The sequence below is a fragment of the Chelonia mydas genome, chromosome 10 (genome assembly GCF_015237465.2).
Source record: "Chelonia mydas isolate rCheMyd1 chromosome 10, rCheMyd1.pri.v2, whole genome shotgun sequence".
Lineage (NCBI taxonomy): Eukaryota > Metazoa > Chordata > Testudines > Cheloniidae > Chelonia > Chelonia mydas.
In genome coordinates this window covers 46,856,703-46,872,848 of record NC_051250.2, presented here as the reverse complement: position 1 = coordinate 46,872,848, position 16,146 = coordinate 46,856,703, and the positions used below count along the sequence as shown (strand labels likewise).

The window sequence follows — 16,146 nt, the reverse complement described above, 5'->3', positions numbered from 1 at the left end:
CATCTCCCTTGCCCATTAATACATCACAGACCAGACTCAAGTCATTGGGATTTATTTACATTAGACAGAAGGTACAAGGCATGTGACTGCTCAGGCACTGGAACGGCTGCATCTTCTGTATACAAGTATCCCCAGAGTAACAAAGGCCAGTGCAATGGCAGCTGCCACTGAGATCAGACCAGCTGTAGAAGAGAATCCTACAGGAAGAAGAACACATAGTTAAAACTGCAACTAGTTGCTTCTCCAGCAACCTCTCCAAAAATCTACCAGGGACTTGCTGGGTACATGAGTGAAGGCCACAGTTAATAAAATGGGGGATTTTTTATTTTTATTTGAGCTGTATTGTAGGGCTGTGTTTTTTGAAGTGTTATAGCCATACAAATTGGAGTTTGTCTACTAGAAGTGGCCAGAGCAGGAGATCAGCACCTCTTTATAAATCCCACTAGATAATAGTGTGGCCTGAGACCTGCAACCAACTGGTGTCCCAGCAGATAAGCCCAGGCTACAGTGGCCGACAGTCCTATGTTTGACTCGCTCTGGTTGGACCATCTCAGCAAGAAGCCTTCTTGAGTCTCGTTTACTCATTGCTAACACCCCTGTCCTTGGGGTAAGGGATACCTACAGCTGACTTTGTAAAACTCATTTCTTCCATCTTTTCCCAGCAAACCTAATGTAGATTAGTAGTGACAATAGAGGCACCATGAGACTTGTTCTTCATTAGAACTAGTTACCCTCTGATGCTGCCTTCTCTGCTTCCATTTGAGCAACTGAGAGATCCCTTGATCCTTGATCAGCATCCAAGATGATTAGGGGTCCTACCACAACATCAGCCTCAGCTTCTCTCACCAAGGGCTCACCTGTATTGAGGAGAGAAGCACTACTAGAGAACCAATTCATGTCAAGTTAGTCTCATCCATCCCATTTCGGGTGGAAGATCCCCCAGGAACAGTCTGTTGGAGTAAGCCAGACATCTTCCCAGGTGAAGTGGGCACAGAACCTACCATGCCTGGAGGCCACATCTCTCTGGAAGCGCCTCCCTGACCATCTGTCCAGAGGGCTGCCTCTCCCAGACTGTCCTCCAAGGAATGCACAGTTCCCAGTCTCACAGCACCTGCAGATGTCTCGGGTGCCTTCCACTGGAGACCAGCTGGAACAGAACAGGAAGAGTCATCTACAGTGAAGAGTTCTGTTCTAGGCTGCCTGTCACTCCCCTGATGGGGTTCTAGGCTACTCACATGTTGCCTGCTTTGTTGAAGGAACAAGCCTTGTTCAAGGGATCTGGGGCTTGCTCAGCTGCAGTGACTTTCAGATGACAGGTGATGTAGATCTGGAAGGGAAGCGGGAAGAGGGGTTAGGACCATCCCAGGGGACACTCACTAACAGCTGCTTAGCCTGGGGAAATCGACTTGGAGCAGAAATGTGGGGGCTCACCAAGTTCCTGGCATCTCCTGCAAACCTGAACACATCCACCATGAACTGCAGCGTGTCCTGCCTAGGCCTGGGGGATATGAAGGCCGAGGTGGTGTCATCTGATCTCCCATCCACCAGGCACCTACACACAAGAACCAAGGGTCAGTAAGAGTCCCTGATCAGTCTTGTTTTAGTCTAGAAAGGGCTCCCACCTCTTACCCATTGAAGTCAATGACAGCGTAGCGGGGAGAGGAGTCCCTGTCTGGGCTCAGGGTGGCCACACAGCTGTCCACAAAGAGCCTCAGAGCCACATGGTTCCCAGTGCTGACATCAGCTTGGATATGCATGACCTCCCCCAGCTGGAATCCACTGGAGGGTCTCTCAGCACTCCAGTCATCTGCAAGGCAAGTTCACAGTGAGCAGGACAGACAGGCAGGGCTGGGCTCCCCTGAAGGGACCTCCCACCTACCATTCATCAGGTGCAGGGAGAAATCCAGCCTCTCCTCAGCAGACAGGGTGGAGCTGAAGGGAACCCATGTTGGCTTGATGGCTTTACTGCTCACATTGTCCTTCCTGGGAGAGGAGCAAACCTCAGTCACTGAGCCAGATTCCAGAAGGGGAGGGAGGGGATCTGAGCATCTCAGACTCTCACCTGGGGTAGTGACACTCAATGGGAATCACAGCTGGATTGGTTCTCAGGATCACTGGGTTGCTGGCAGGGGTGGGGTTATAGTTCAGGCTTGTGCTGTAAACCAGGGAGTCTGGGGTCATCTGGAAGGAGGGGACATTGGACAGATTAAGGGCAAGTAGTTCAGCTGAGAGCTGAGAACTTAAGACAGTTCTCCAGCCCCCAGGAAGTGGGCATGTCTTCCAACAAGTAGTTCCTGCGCTCATTCTGCTAGAGCAGCCATCGAAATACTGGAGCTACGGTAGTGCCCTCTTTCTCATGACTATTCACGAGTTTCCTCTGTGCCTATTCTGAGGCAAGTGCCATACAGTAACTGCCCCCCCCATGTAAAATACTCACTCCACTTCTCAAATTACTGAGCTACCAGAGTACAGAAACACATTCAGCTGCCTCCTTCCCATCTACAGGGTTTGAAGAGCTCACAGAATTCAGTGTGCCAAACTGGGCTTTACTGGAAGTAAAATCCCCTGGCTTGGACTGAGCACAAGGGTCCACTGGTGAAATCCGACAGAGCCACCATGGCTCACTCCCCATGCATGCTCTTAAAGCTGCTTTTGGAACATAAAGACATGAAATAGTTCTCAACTGTAAGGAGACCGAAGAAAAAAAAAAAAGACACCCTCCCCTCCAAGAAATAGCTAGTGGCTCAGTAACTGAGCCAAGACCCTGTGCAGCACTGTTACCCTTTTTAATCCACACAAATAGGAAGCTCTTGGTTTCTATGAAGCTGCCTTACCTGCAAGGTGCTGCCACATTCATGGAGCCCAGCTGCAAAGGTCACTGTGTTCTCTGCAGCATTAAGGGACGTGTACCTGCAGGTGGCCAGGCCAAGGCTCAGGTCAGCAGCTTTGATCAGTCGCCCTGTCCCAAACAGATCCCTGTGCACAGTGATCACCATCTGAGCCTCCTCACACTGCACCGTGACAGGCTGCAGCGGGGACACAGCCCTGAGCTGGGAAGCATCAACCCGAGCCCAGGGGGAGGGCTGGGAAAGAGAGGACACATGGGCTTGTCGTTGAGGGGGCTCAGCCCTGGGAGTGGGTCTCCAGATGGCTGAGTCACTCCTAGAGAAATCCCAGGGATTGTAAGAGGTCACCCCACTGACCACCCAGCACAGAAGAGCAAAGCCCAGGCTACCTCTGTACCCCATCCTGTCTACCAGTAGCAAACCCAGTATGGAGAGAATCTGCTGCTGTGGGCCTTTTATACCCTGCACCTAAAGCCAGTTCACAGCTGCTCCAGGCAGTGAACACCCTCCCCTAGACTGCAAGCAGCTGGGGCCTAATCACATCCACTACCCATCCCTGGAGCAGGGAAATGGGAGGACCAATGGGAATCAGCTCCACCTGTTGGTCAGTTCATCAGTTGTATTCTGGGAGATTCCTGTGAGGTTTCATTCAATTAAATCTGACACATTTTGTCGTGGATGTGAAACATCAGCTGTGCAGAGTCCGCAATGCTGATACTCAATTCCAAAGGGGATTTTTATTATGGAGCAGTGATCGCTGCATTATGGTTACGTTTGAAACCCACTCTCTGTTTAAATTCCTGGTCTCTGAATTTTGCCTCTTATCTGAACTTGGCGTAGATAGTCAGATCAGCTCCCAAACTGGCATTCTAGTTCAGCAGCTGAGGTGCATTTTGGGATGCAAACGTGAGTTCATTTGACCAAAGGGTTTGCCAGCCACAGCTCTCCCAAGTGGCCTGCTTTTAAATTTTGAGTATGCTGTTTGAACAATCTGATCATGATATTTTTGCACAGCTAAGAAATGATCAGGGAGGGATCCACGTGAAACGGAGATCGTTGGGCTACCCCTGCTGAAGGCTAATGTCCAGTCCAAAGAACAAGTCCCAAAACTTAGCCTATCCAAAATCATTCTGTTTTATTTCTGGTCCTGGGGAAGGGCCCAGGGGTTTTCTGTGAGCCATGCACGCTGTGCCTGTATGCACAGATAAACACAGGATTCCTCTTTCAACCAGGAGACAGGGCACTGGGCTAGGAACCATGACCCAGCTCCTCATAGGTAGTTAGGCTCAATGGAAGTTAGGAGCCTAAATACCTTGGAAGAACTGGCCCAGGAGACTGTAAGTTCAAGATTTGTTGCTTCCAGTGATGGCTGTTCATATTTATGTGTATTTATACTTGACTAGCTTCCTCCGCATGCACTAGGGGAGACAGGTCTCATTCTCCCCTGTTTTATAGGTAAGGTCACCAAGAGGCTGCACAATGGTCCTCTTGGGAAAGGTCACATTTATATCTAGGTCATTAATATGGCAGACCTGAGTGTCATCCACTGAGCCAGGCTGTCTCTTGAAGTGAACATCCGAAGCATGCGGTTGGTTGTCCTGTCTGTAGCCACGGTTCTAACCACTAGAGAACACTTCCATTCCCGACACAAGCAGCCTGAATCTGCTGCTGTCTAACCAACTGTTGAACAGTCCACTTATACAGTGGATTAGCTGAATGGGCAGAGGGCCATGGGCTGGTTCTAAAGGGCCTGTGTTAAATTGGATGCTGATCACGGTTGGGCATTTTATGGTTCCACCTGATAGAAGTTCTCTGTAGCCAGTTTAGTGAAGGCCGCAGCTAAATTTCTCTTTAAAACCAAATTTTGCATTTTTTTTTTCAAAATCACTTACATGGGAATTTAGATAGGTGGCCACTAATTCTGGCCCTTTGTCACCGTGCCTCAGTTCCCCTGTGTGAGATGGGGATGATTACATGACCCCTCCCTAACTGCAGGTTTGGATAGATAAATGCAGTCATGCTTAGGAGGCAGAGTGGAGGGATGTTAGGGGCAGGGAGCTGTCTAGAGTGGAACAAAGGGCTGGGTTGATGGTGGGAAGGTTAAAGTTGTCCTAGAGGCGGCTGAGCACTCAGTATCTCTGCAGCACCAAGCGTGGGAAGGTTGGGAGAACAGAGGGACGGTCAGGGGCTAGAGCCAGCTCTGCTCTTTTGAGGGCAGTGTGTGCGCAGAACCCTGCTGATGACCTTGATGTGTGTTCTTGTGGTTGAAGCACTGGCTTTGGACTCACCAGCTCAGGGTTCAACTTCTAGTTCTGCTGCCATATTCTTGGGTGACCATGACCATGTCACAGCCTCTCTATGCCTCAGTTTCCACAGGTGTAAAATAGGGATAAAATTCCTCCCTGCATCTTGTGTCATCACAGGTGCCGACTCCATGGGTGCTCTGGGGCTGGAGCACCCATGGGAAAAAAAAATGGTGGGTGCTGAGCACCCACTGGCAACCCAGTGCCTCCTGCCCGCCAGCGGGCCCTGCCCATCAGCACCTCCCGCGCCCTGTGCCTCCCATCCACCATGAACAGTTCTTGCCTCTGTGCTCCCAGCCAGGAGGGCAGGTACCTGGGGCTTCTTGTTTCTAGCAGAGAGATCCACAGCTGGAGTCTAGCTGGCTGCTGTACTCCTGGCAGGGACTCTGGGGGCAGTAGGGCTCCCAGTGGGGAGCCCAAGCCAGAATGGCAGCCAGGCTGGGGAACTGGCTTTCTTGTTAATTACATGGCTCCAGTAGAGCCATGAAATTGACAAGAACAGCTAATGTATGGAACAGTATCTACCCAGACACTCCATCATCCTAACTACATGGACAGAAGCGCTACACCACTCACTGCGATGGTTTTATGATGTTGCCATTGCAGGGGAGTTACATTGGTGGGAGGAACATTTCAGCAAAAGTGTTCACTGTAGACAAGGCCATAGTTTTCCCCACAGCAGCACAGCCCTATGAAGATGTTTAGGAGGCACATGGGATTATTTCCTATTCCACATCTTGTCAGATAGGAACATGCATCTTAGCTGCTGGCATCCTCCACCCTAGCACTACTGGTGCCCTCAGTGCTCCTGCTCTCTATGCACCCTCCCCCCCCCGGGCCTGCTCTGTCCCCTGCATTTGCAGTTTTCCTTCCAAGGGAGTTTTTACTGTACCAGGTTTCAGAGTAGCAGCTGTGTTAGTCTGTATTTGCAAAAAGAAAATGAGTACTAGTGGCACCTTAGAGACTAACTAATTTATTTGAGCATAAGCTTTTGTGAGCTACAGCTCACTTCTTCGGATCCATTTGATGCTCAAATAAATTGGTTAGTCTCTAAGGTGCCACTAGTACGTCTTTTCTTTTTACTGTACCAGGACTTTTCTAGAGCAAGGCAGGTTGGATGGAGGATGCCTGCTACAGAGGTCATCAGAGCACAGCTGCAGCATCCCTTCCCCACACTGTAAGGGGTGTCATGCAGCAGACTTTTCTGACCAAGATAATGCAGGAGGTTGTTTAAGTGATGTTGGCTGGGCCACTGTATAAATAAGCCAAGCCCTACTGAACCACCGCAGGGCCAGGACTATGACTAATGCCTGGCCACTGAAGTTATACCAGGGATGAGTTTGGTCCACTGGTAGCTTGTTCTCATTAGCAATAATGCTCTATGCTACACTAGACTTGACAAGGTGTAAATCCCAGCTGGAGGAAGCTTATCTGCACTTGTCTGTTAAGCTTACCCCACTCAACAATTTTATTTTAAAGTTGGTATTGTGAGGGGCTAGTTGCCCTGACAGTAATACCCTGGTACATAGTGAGGCAGGGAGCCCCTCCCACTCCACAGCCACACTATTTATAGCGTGGGTGTCTCTCCTCAAGGTGGAATTTATACCTTTCTATCTAGGATAGGCATGCTGTTAGATCAGTTCTCAGCACTCTGGCTGCCTCTAGCTGTTGTCACCAGTGACTGCCTTCATTTGCAGGGGGAGTCATGGCTGGAAGACTGCTTTTGTTTGGAGAAGGACTACAGGTAGCAGGTGTTAGATCCCAAGAAGCTCAGGACAGCACTGCCAACATTTCACATTAACAGCTCAACTCTGTTGCCAGGAGAGGCTAACTCTGCACTCACCCCCCCCAGTGTGAATAGTTAATCACTGCAGTGTCAGTTCATGAGAGGACCAGCTGGTTGAGTTACCCCCACAGCACAGAAAGCATTACTCCCACCCATTAAGAAGTCACTGACCAGACTCAAGTCCATTTATGGGTTTATTTTACATGACACAGAAGGTCCAAGTCACATGACAGCACCAGCCATTGCACGGCTGCGGTTTTTGTATATGAAGCAGATGGTCAGAGTCATGGAGGCCAAACCAATAGCAGCAGCCACCAAGCTCAGCCCAAGCACCAGCCCAGGAGTCTCTTCTGCACCTGTAGGAAAGATCTGTGGTTAGAATGGGAACCAGGCACTTATCCAGCAATTTCACTAAAGCTGGAAGTTTGCATCCTACATAAGCAAGCCAGTTATTCCCTCTTCTGTAGCCAGGCATTTGATTTTTCCCTTCTTAAGTGTAGTGCTTAGCACTTCATGGACTTTCATCTTGAATTCTCCAGTCAGTTTTGAATTCTTATCCTGTACTCCAGAGTGCAAGCTGAGAGGGGTTGCAAGGTGTCAGCCACGTTTTAAGTACACTCACCCCTCTTATCTAAGATGTTAACAAAAATATTGACTAGTACCAGACCCAGGGACTGTCTGCTTAAATACACCCTCTGAGTCACAGCAGACCACTGATAATTACTGAGTAACATCTACATGCATTTCCTTAGTTTGCTTGTGAGACTCATTGGACTGATCCAAGGCTGACTAAAGTTCATACACACACACACCCCTGACATCTGCTTCCCCCACCTCCTGCACCACTAGGCCAGTAATTTCCTTTTTTGACAGTTATTGGTTTGACATTTGTTCTTGATCAATTCATGCTGCCTACTCCCTATAACCCTATTGTCTTCTAGGTGCCTACCTGTAAAGGTATGGCACAATCAGTTTGTAATAAAGTTAGGCTGACTAGTCTGATTTCCCAGGCCTTTGGTTCCCCTTTTTAAAGCTTGGTGCAAACATAGTGCCTATCTAGTCCTCTGGGACCTCATCTCAGAGTGCATGGAGGACGAGTGATCACTAACTGTTCAGAGATGGTTTCAGCTAGTTCCTTAGGATAGATATCAGGCCCTGCCAACTAGAATACAGCTAAATATTTTCTATCCTGCTCTTTACCTACTTTAGCTTGTGTTCCTTCCACCTTGTTAATAGTGGTGTTGAGTATCTGGTCACTGTTAACCTTTTTAATGGTGACGGAAGCAAAATAGGTACCAGACACCTCAGCCTTCTTGATGTCATCCATTATTAGATCTCCTCCCCACTAAGGAAAGGGCAGCCCCTTTCCTTAGTCTCTTGCTCCTAGTGTATTTTCAGAATGGCTTTTTGCCTTTTATGTCCCTTGGTAGGTGTAACTCATTGTGCCTTAGTCTGATTTTGTCCCTACATGCTTGTGCTAGTCTTTTGTACTCGTTAGCATTTTTAGGACATTAAAGAGCTCTTGATGGAGCCATATTGACCTTACTCTACCTTTCCTTTAAATTGGGATAGTTTGCAGGTGTGCTTGTAATATCTCCTTGAGAAATTGCTAGCTCTTCTGAATTTCTTTTCCCCTTAAGTTTTCTTCCCTTGGGACCTTTCCCTACCTGTCTGTTAAAGTTGGCTTTTTTTGAAGTCCATTATCTTGATTCTACTGCTCTTGCCTTAGGCTTGTAAGAGATCATTGCAGTATCTCTTCCACCCTAATTGCCTTCCACCTTCTGATTTGTTACCAATGCCTCCCTGTTGGTCAGGATCAAGTCTCAGATGGCTCTCCCCAGTTACGGCCTCTACTCTCCAAAACAGAAGAGTTGTCCACACTACATTCTAAGAACTTGTTGGAAGAATTAGTTTTTGCTGTATTGGACAACCCAGATGTCTTAGAAAAGAAAGTCCCCCATTACCACCAGGTCTCCTGTTTTGATATTTCTATTATGTCCTACAAATGCCTCATCCACCTCTTCCTGATTTGGAGTCTACAATGGACCTGCCTCCCCCCCCACCCCCTGATATATTCTTTAGGTAGAGACATTAAACTAATCTAAGATCCAGGAGAGGACAGAACACATGTACATCAAGAATAGACAAGGTTTCCTTTTTTTAAATCCTGTCCTTCCTGAAGGAGCTATATCCATCTATAGCCACATTCCAGTCATGAGATTTCTCCCACCAAGCTGTGACATAAGTTTAGCTTATGTACTTCTACCACCAGTTTATTCCCCATACTCCTTGGATTTGTGGATCAACATCCAAGACATGGATCAGATTCCCACCTTGTTAATCTTATGACCCTATTGTAATTTTCCATGTTCCCTCCTAAATCTAGTCCTCTGTTAAGGTCACTCTATTGGTTATGTGGTATGTGTTTTGTCATAACTTCCTGGAGCAGGAGTCAGGCACTTCCTGTTAAACAAGCCACCCAGATTATAAATTAGTCTCAGCCACTTTAGTGCTTCAGCCCAGCTGGGGGTGGAGTAAGGAGTGGAGGATGGAGAACTTCCCTGGATTCTAGTTTGCTTCTTTTGGGTCCTCCCCACTGGTCTGACAGCCCATAGGTTTGTCCTGGCAAAGCCATTTACTCAGTGTTCCCTTGGGTTGCAGGGCTGAGCCTGGTGGTTGGAGGGAGTTTTCACTTTTCATAAAAGGCCAATGCCCTGAAGGTGCATGGATTACTACTATACAAATTAGGTACCTGGTGATGCTGCCTTCCCTACTTCCATTCGTTCTTCCACAAGATTCCTGGATCCCCAATAGGCATCAGTGATGAATAGGGGTCCTACCACAACATCAGCCTCCCTCAGTGAGGAGTCACCTGTATTGAGGTAAGATGTTACTACACCAGTGTTGCTTCTTTTGTTATCCACATTGTGATAAAGCCAAGCTGAAGCGCCACGGGTTGTCTAGCAGAACCCCCTTTTTTATTGAGAGAGACCTAAACACCACACAGCCACCTATTAACTCTGATTATATAGATCCTACCATGCCTGGAGTCCACATCTCTCTGGAAGCGCCTCCCTGACCATCTGTCCAGAGGGTTCACTCTCCTGGACTGTCCAGCCAGCCCACAGTTCCCAGTCTCGCAGCACCTGCAGATGTCTTGGGTGCCTTCCACTGGAGACCAGCTGGAACAGAACAGGAACAGTCATCTACAGTGAAGAGTTCTGTTCTAGGCTGCCTGTCACTCCCCTGTTGGGGTTCTAGGCTACTCACATATTGCCTGCTTTGTTGAAGGAACAAGCCTTGTTCAAGGGATCTGGGGCTTGCTCAGCTGCAGTGACTTTCAGATGACAGGTGATGTAGATCTGGAAGGGAAGCGGGAAGAGGGTTAGGACCATCCCAGGGGACACTAACAGCTGCTTAGCCTGGGAAAATCGACTTGGAGCAGAAATGTGGGGGCTCACCAAGTTCCTGGCATCTCCTGCAAACCTGAACACATCCACCATGAACTGCAGCGTGTCCTGCCTGGGCCTGGGGGATATGAAGGCCGAGGTGGTGTCATCTGATCTCCCATCCACCAGGCACCTACACACAAGAACCAAGGGTCAGTAAGAGTCCCTGATCAGTCTTGTTTTAGTCTAGAAAGGGCTCCCAGCTCTTACCCATTGAAGTCAATGACAGCATAGCGAGGAGAGGAGTCCCTGTCTGGGCTCAGGGTGGCCACACAGCTGTCCACAAAGAGCCTCAGAGCCACATGGTTCCCAGTGCTGACATCAGCTTGGATATGCATGACCTCCCCCAGCTGGAATCCATTGGAGGGTCTCTCAGCACTCCAGTCATCTGCAAGGCAAGTTCACAGTGAGCAGGACAGACAGGCAGGCAGGCCTCAGCTCCCCTGGAGGGACCTCCCACCTACCATTCATCAGGTGCAGGGAGAAATCCAGCCTCTCCTCAGCAGACAGGGTGGAGCTGAAGGGAACCCATGTTGGCTTGATGGCTTTACTGCTCACATTGTCCTTCCTGGGAGAGGAGCAAACCTCAGTCACTGAGCCAGATCCCAGACCAGGGACTGAAGGGGAGGGAGGAAGGGGATCTGAGCATCTCAGACTCTCACCTGGGGTAGTGACACTCAATGGGAATCACAGCTGGATTGGTTCTCAGGATCACTGGGTTGCTGGCAGGGGTGGGGTTATAGTTCAGGCTTGTGCTATAAACCAGGGAGTCTGGGGTCATCTGGGAAGAACCAGACATGGAAGGGTTAACAGCACACAAGTGACATAGAAAACTACTAAGTTCAACAAGACCTAGAGAAACGTTTCCTATTAACGGAAAGTCTTTCAACACGTGCACAACCATAGTCGTAAGGTAATAGGAACACTGGTTTTAGAGCTCCTTCCATAGAAGGCCAGCCAGGTAAATACTGGTGTGTACTGTAGGCTCTAGTGCTATATAGCTTTAGTCATTGCAGCATCTGTTTCTAGCACTTTCCTACAGGTAGTCATCTTATCCCCTACAGTGCAGATGAAGTCACTCTGGAAGTCAGTGAGAATCTAGCTCCCATTGGGCACTCCTTTATGCTGTTGGCCATCCTTCCCTGGGCAGGATGAATTAATCCAGCTGCCCTGGCCTATTGTTATAGGGACTCTCCCATGGCAAGAGTCATTGTGAAAATGAGACAGGGGGAAGTCCAACAGCTGGTTGCTACTATCTTAGCATTGCAAGCAGGGAAGCGGATCAGCATGGCAGTATCTCAAGATATGACCCAAAGAGCTCAGTTTCCTTGCTGATAATACACTGGCCTACAGCCTCCCGCAGCACTGGGCATCAAAGGCGCAGCAGAAAGTTAAGTGGGACCCATGTGCTCTTGTCCACACCATGTACTTCTCTAAAGTTAGGGCTAAAACTACAAATAAGAGCTGTGTTCTTAACTCAGGTGAGCTAACTGGGGTTCAAATAGCAGAGAAGACCTGGCACATCTTGTTTTAACCCAGGTTGCAGCTCAGATGCAACCCCAGGCTCCTCTAGAAGAATTAGCCAAGCTGCTGTAACTTCACTGCTGTTTGACCCCCAAGATAGCCAATGCCAAGTAAGAACAGCTTCTTTGAGTTTAGATACACACTAGATCAATCCCTCTACAAGGTCACTGTTGTGAGGCAAGTGTTAGACAAGGAAACCTCAAGCTAATCAAGTGACATGTGCCAGGTTCCTGCTCTCCAACTCAGATATGATATTGAGGGATCATTCACTCACTTACCCCCATTCCTTATGGGACTCCAAGGAGGGAGAGGTCACAACCCATCAGTGTATTTACTTGGATTTTCTTGTGTCTTACAGGACCAGGACTATTCTGGCCTAAGCAAGATTTACAGCCTGTGTCCAGGGGACATTCACATAGTGCTAGCAAGCACCCCTCCCCACCCTATCTTTGGGCACTGCTTTAAAAGCACAGCTCAGGATTGTTTTGTGGGACAGGTGACATTAGGGATTATGATGCAGCCTCCACAAGGGAGGACCAAAGTTAATCCCACCCTTTGGTGGCAATGTTGGGTTAAAGGCTTTACACCCCATTTAGCCCCCCCACTAAAGCACAAATGGGACAAAGTGCATGAAGCTCATCTTACTCACAGGTGGTCTAGCTTGTATGAAGTTGCCTTACCTGCAAGGTGCTGCCACATTCATGGAGCCCAGCTTCAAAAGTCACTATGTTCTCCGCAGCATTAAGGGATGTGTACCGGCAGGCAGCCGGGCCAAGACTCAGGTCAGCAGCTTTGATCAGTCTCCCCACCCCAAACAGATCCCTGTGCACAGTGATCACCATCTGAGCCTCCTCACACTGCACCATGACAGGCTGCAGCGGGGACACAGCCCTGAGCTCAGAAGAATCAGCCCGAGCCCAGGGATAGGGCTGGGCAAGAGAAGGCACATGGGGCTGTCTCTGAGGGGGCTCAGCCCTGAGGTTGGGTCTCCAGATGGCTGAGTCACCCCTAGAAAAATCCCAGGGATTGTAACAGGTCACTCTACTGAGTGCCCAGCACAGAAGAGCAATGCCCAGACCACCACTATACCCCATCCTTCCTGCCTGCAGCAAACCCAGTATAGAAAGAAACTGCTGCTCTGGGGCTTTATACCCTGCACCTAAAGCCAGCTCACAACTGCCCCAGATAATTAACACCCTCCCCTAGACTGCAGGCAGCTGGAGCCCAATCACACCCACTGCTCACACCCTGGAGCAGGGAAATGGGAGGAACAATGGGAATCAGTCCCACCTGTTGGTCAGTTCATCAGCTGTATTTTGGGAGATTCCTACCATGTTTTATTCAATTAAAGTTTAAAAGATTTTGATATGATGGAAGTGCCAGTTGTACAGTCTGCTTTGGGAATGATGGATTCCAGGGGGCTTTCCATCATGGGGCAGTGGTAGTTGCACCGGAGTTAAACTTGCAACATGGACTTGTTAAAGCTGAAGTTTGCATCCTCTCTGAAATCCACATACACAGGCAGATCAGTTTCTGGGTCAATGGCTGGGGGTGGAGATTGTGATGCAAAGTTGAGTTCATTTGACCAAAGGCATCTTCTCCAGATACAGCTCTGCCAAAGGGCCTGTTTTTAAATGTGAACATTCTTATCATGAGAGTCATAGATTCCAAGGCCAGAAGAGATAATCTCATGGGTGACTTTAATTTTCCTGATATTTGCTGGGAGAGCAATATAGCGGTGCATAGACAATCCAGGAAGTTTTTGGAAAGCGTAGGGGACAATTTCCTGGTGCAAGTGCTAGACGAGCCAACGAGGGGGGGAGCTTTTCTTGACCTGCTGCTCACAAACAGGGAAGAATTAGTGGGGGAAGCAAAAGTGGACGGGAATCTGGGAGGCAGTGACCATGAGTTGGTTGAGTTCAGGATCCTGACGCAGGGAAGAAAGGTAAGCAGCAGGATACGGACCCTGGACTTCAGGAAAGCAGACTTCGTCTCCCTCAGGGAGCGGATGGGTAGGATCTCCTGGGGGACTAACATGAAGGGGAAAGGAGTCCAGGAGAGCTGGCTGTATTTCAAGGAATCCCTGTTGAGGTTACAGGGACAAACCATCCCGATGAGCCGAAAGAATAGTAAATATGGCAGGCGACCAGCTTGGCTTAACGGTGAAATCCTAGCAGATCTTAAACATAAAAAAGAAGCTTACACGAAGTGGAAGGTTGGACATATGACCAGGGAAGAGTATAAAAATATCGCTCGGGCATGTAGGAATGAAATCAGGAGGGCCAAATCACACCTGGAGCTGCAGCTAGCAAGAGATGTCAAGAGGAACAAGAAGGGTTTCTTCAGGTATGTTGGCAACAAGAAGAAAGCCAAGGAAAGTGTGGGCCCCTTACTGAATGAGGGAGGCAACCTAGTGACAGAGGATGTGGAAAAAGCTAATGTACTCAATGCTTTTTTTGCCTCTGTCTTCACTAACAAGGACAGCTCCCAGACTGCTGCGCTGGGCATCACAACATGGGGAGTAGATGGCCAGCCCTCTGTGGAGAAAGAGGTGGTTAGGGACTATTTAGAAAAGCTGGACGTGCACAAGTCCATGGGGCCGGACGAGTTGCATCCGAGAGTGCTAAAGGAATTGGCGGATGTGATTGCAGAGCCATTGGCCATTATCTTTGAAAACTCGTGGCGAACGGGGGAAGTCCCAGATAACTGGAAAAAGGCTAATGTAGTGCCAATCTTTAAAAAAGGGAAGAAGGAGGATCCTGGGAACTACGGGCCAGTCAGCCTCACCTCAGTCCCCAGAAAAATCATGGAGCAGGTCCTCAAGGAATCAATCCTGAAGCACTTACACGAGAGGAAAGTGATCAGGAACAGTCAGCATGGATTCACCAAGGGTAGGTCATGCCTGACTAATCTAATAGCCTTCTATGGTGAGATTACTGATTCTGTGGATGAAGGGAAAGCAGTGGATGTATTGTTTCTTGACTTTAGCAAAGCTTTTGACACGGTCTCCCACAGTATTCTTGTCAGCAAGTTAAAGAAGTATGGGCTGGATGAATGCACTATAAGGTGGGTAGAAAGTTGGCTAGATTGTCGGGCTCAACAGGTAGTGATCAATGGCTCCATGTCTAGTTGGCAGCCGGCATCAAGTGGAGTGCCCCAGGGGTCGGTCCTGGGGCCGGTTTTGTTCAATATCTTCATAAATGATCTGGAGGATGGTGTGGATTGCACTCTCAGCAAATTTGCAGATGATACTAAACTGGGAGGAGTGGTAGATACACTGGAGGGCAGGGATAGTATACAGAGGGACCTAGACAAATTGGAGGATTGGGCCAAAAGAAACCTGATGCGGTTCAATAAGGATAAGTGCAGGGTCCTGCACTTAGGACGGAAGAACCCAATGCACAGCTACAGACTAGGGACCGAATGGCTAGGCAGCAGTTCTGCGGAAAAGGACCTAGGGGTTACAGTGGACGAGAAGCTGGATATGAGTCAGCAGTGTGCCCTTGTTGCCAAGAAGGCCAATGGCATTTTGGGATGTATAAGTAGGGGCATAGCGAGCAGATCGAGGGACATGATCGTTCCCCTCTATTCGACATTGGTGAGGCCTCATCTGGAGTACTGTGTCCAGTTTTGGGCCCCGCACTACAAGAAGGATGTGGATAAATTGGAGAGAGTCCAGCGAAGGGCAACAAAAATGATTAGGGGTCTGGAACACATGACTTATGAGGAGAGGCTGAGGGAACTGGGATTGTTTAGTCTGCAGAAGAGAAGAATGAGGGGGGATTTGATAGCTGCTTTCAACTACCTGAGAGGTGGTTCCAGAGAGGATGGTTCTAGACCAGTCTCAGTGGTAGAAGAGGACAGGACAAGGAGTAATGGTCTCAAGTTGCAGTGGGGGAGGTTTAGGTTGGATATTAGGAAAAACTTTTTCACTAGGAGGGTGGTGAAACACTGGAATGCGTTACCTAGGGAGGTGGTAGAATCTCCTTCCTTGGAAGTTTTTAAGGTCAGGCTTGACAAAGCCTTGGCTGGGATGATTTGATTGGGGATTGGTCCTGCTTTGAGCAGGGGGTTGGACTAGATGACCTCCTGAGGTCCCTTCCAACCCTGATATTCTATGATTCTATGATTCATCTGACATTCTGACCGGCACAGGCCAGAGAACTTCCCCCAAACAATTCCTAGAGCCGATCTCTCAGAAAAACATCCAACCTGGATTTTAAAATTGCCAGTGATGG

The 16,146-nt window shown here is 48.8% G+C and overlaps 2 protein-coding genes across 2 annotated transcripts; both read right to left on the bottom strand.

Moving 5' to 3' along the window:
* Positions 1-36: 36 nt before the first annotated feature.
* LOC102939668 (zona pellucida sperm-binding protein 3-like) lies at positions 37-3,277 on the bottom strand. Its single transcript, XM_037911132.2, has 9 exons — positions 2,835-3,277; positions 2,063-2,181; positions 1,880-1,983; positions 1,630-1,807; positions 1,432-1,552; positions 1,236-1,327; positions 1,002-1,147; positions 732-857; positions 37-197 (listed from the first exon to the last, which is right to left on the bottom strand). Exons 1-9 carry the CDS (start codon positions 3,246-3,248, stop codon positions 91-93), a joined length of 1,407 nt encoding a protein of 468 aa, XP_037767060.1. The 5' UTR covers positions 3,249-3,277; the 3' UTR covers positions 37-90.
* Positions 3,278-7,116: 3,839 nt separating this feature from the next.
* Positions 7,117-13,067, bottom strand: LOC102939453 (zona pellucida sperm-binding protein 3-like). Its single transcript, XM_037910845.2, has 9 exons — positions 12,589-13,067; positions 11,047-11,165; positions 10,849-10,952; positions 10,595-10,772; positions 10,397-10,517; positions 10,206-10,297; positions 9,975-10,117; positions 9,688-9,807; positions 7,117-7,291 (listed from the first exon to the last, which is right to left on the bottom strand). Exons 1-9 carry the CDS (start codon positions 13,000-13,002, stop codon positions 7,158-7,160), a joined length of 1,425 nt encoding a protein of 474 aa, XP_037766773.1. The 5' UTR covers positions 13,003-13,067; the 3' UTR covers positions 7,117-7,157.
* Positions 13,068-16,146: the final 3,079 nt, after the last annotated feature.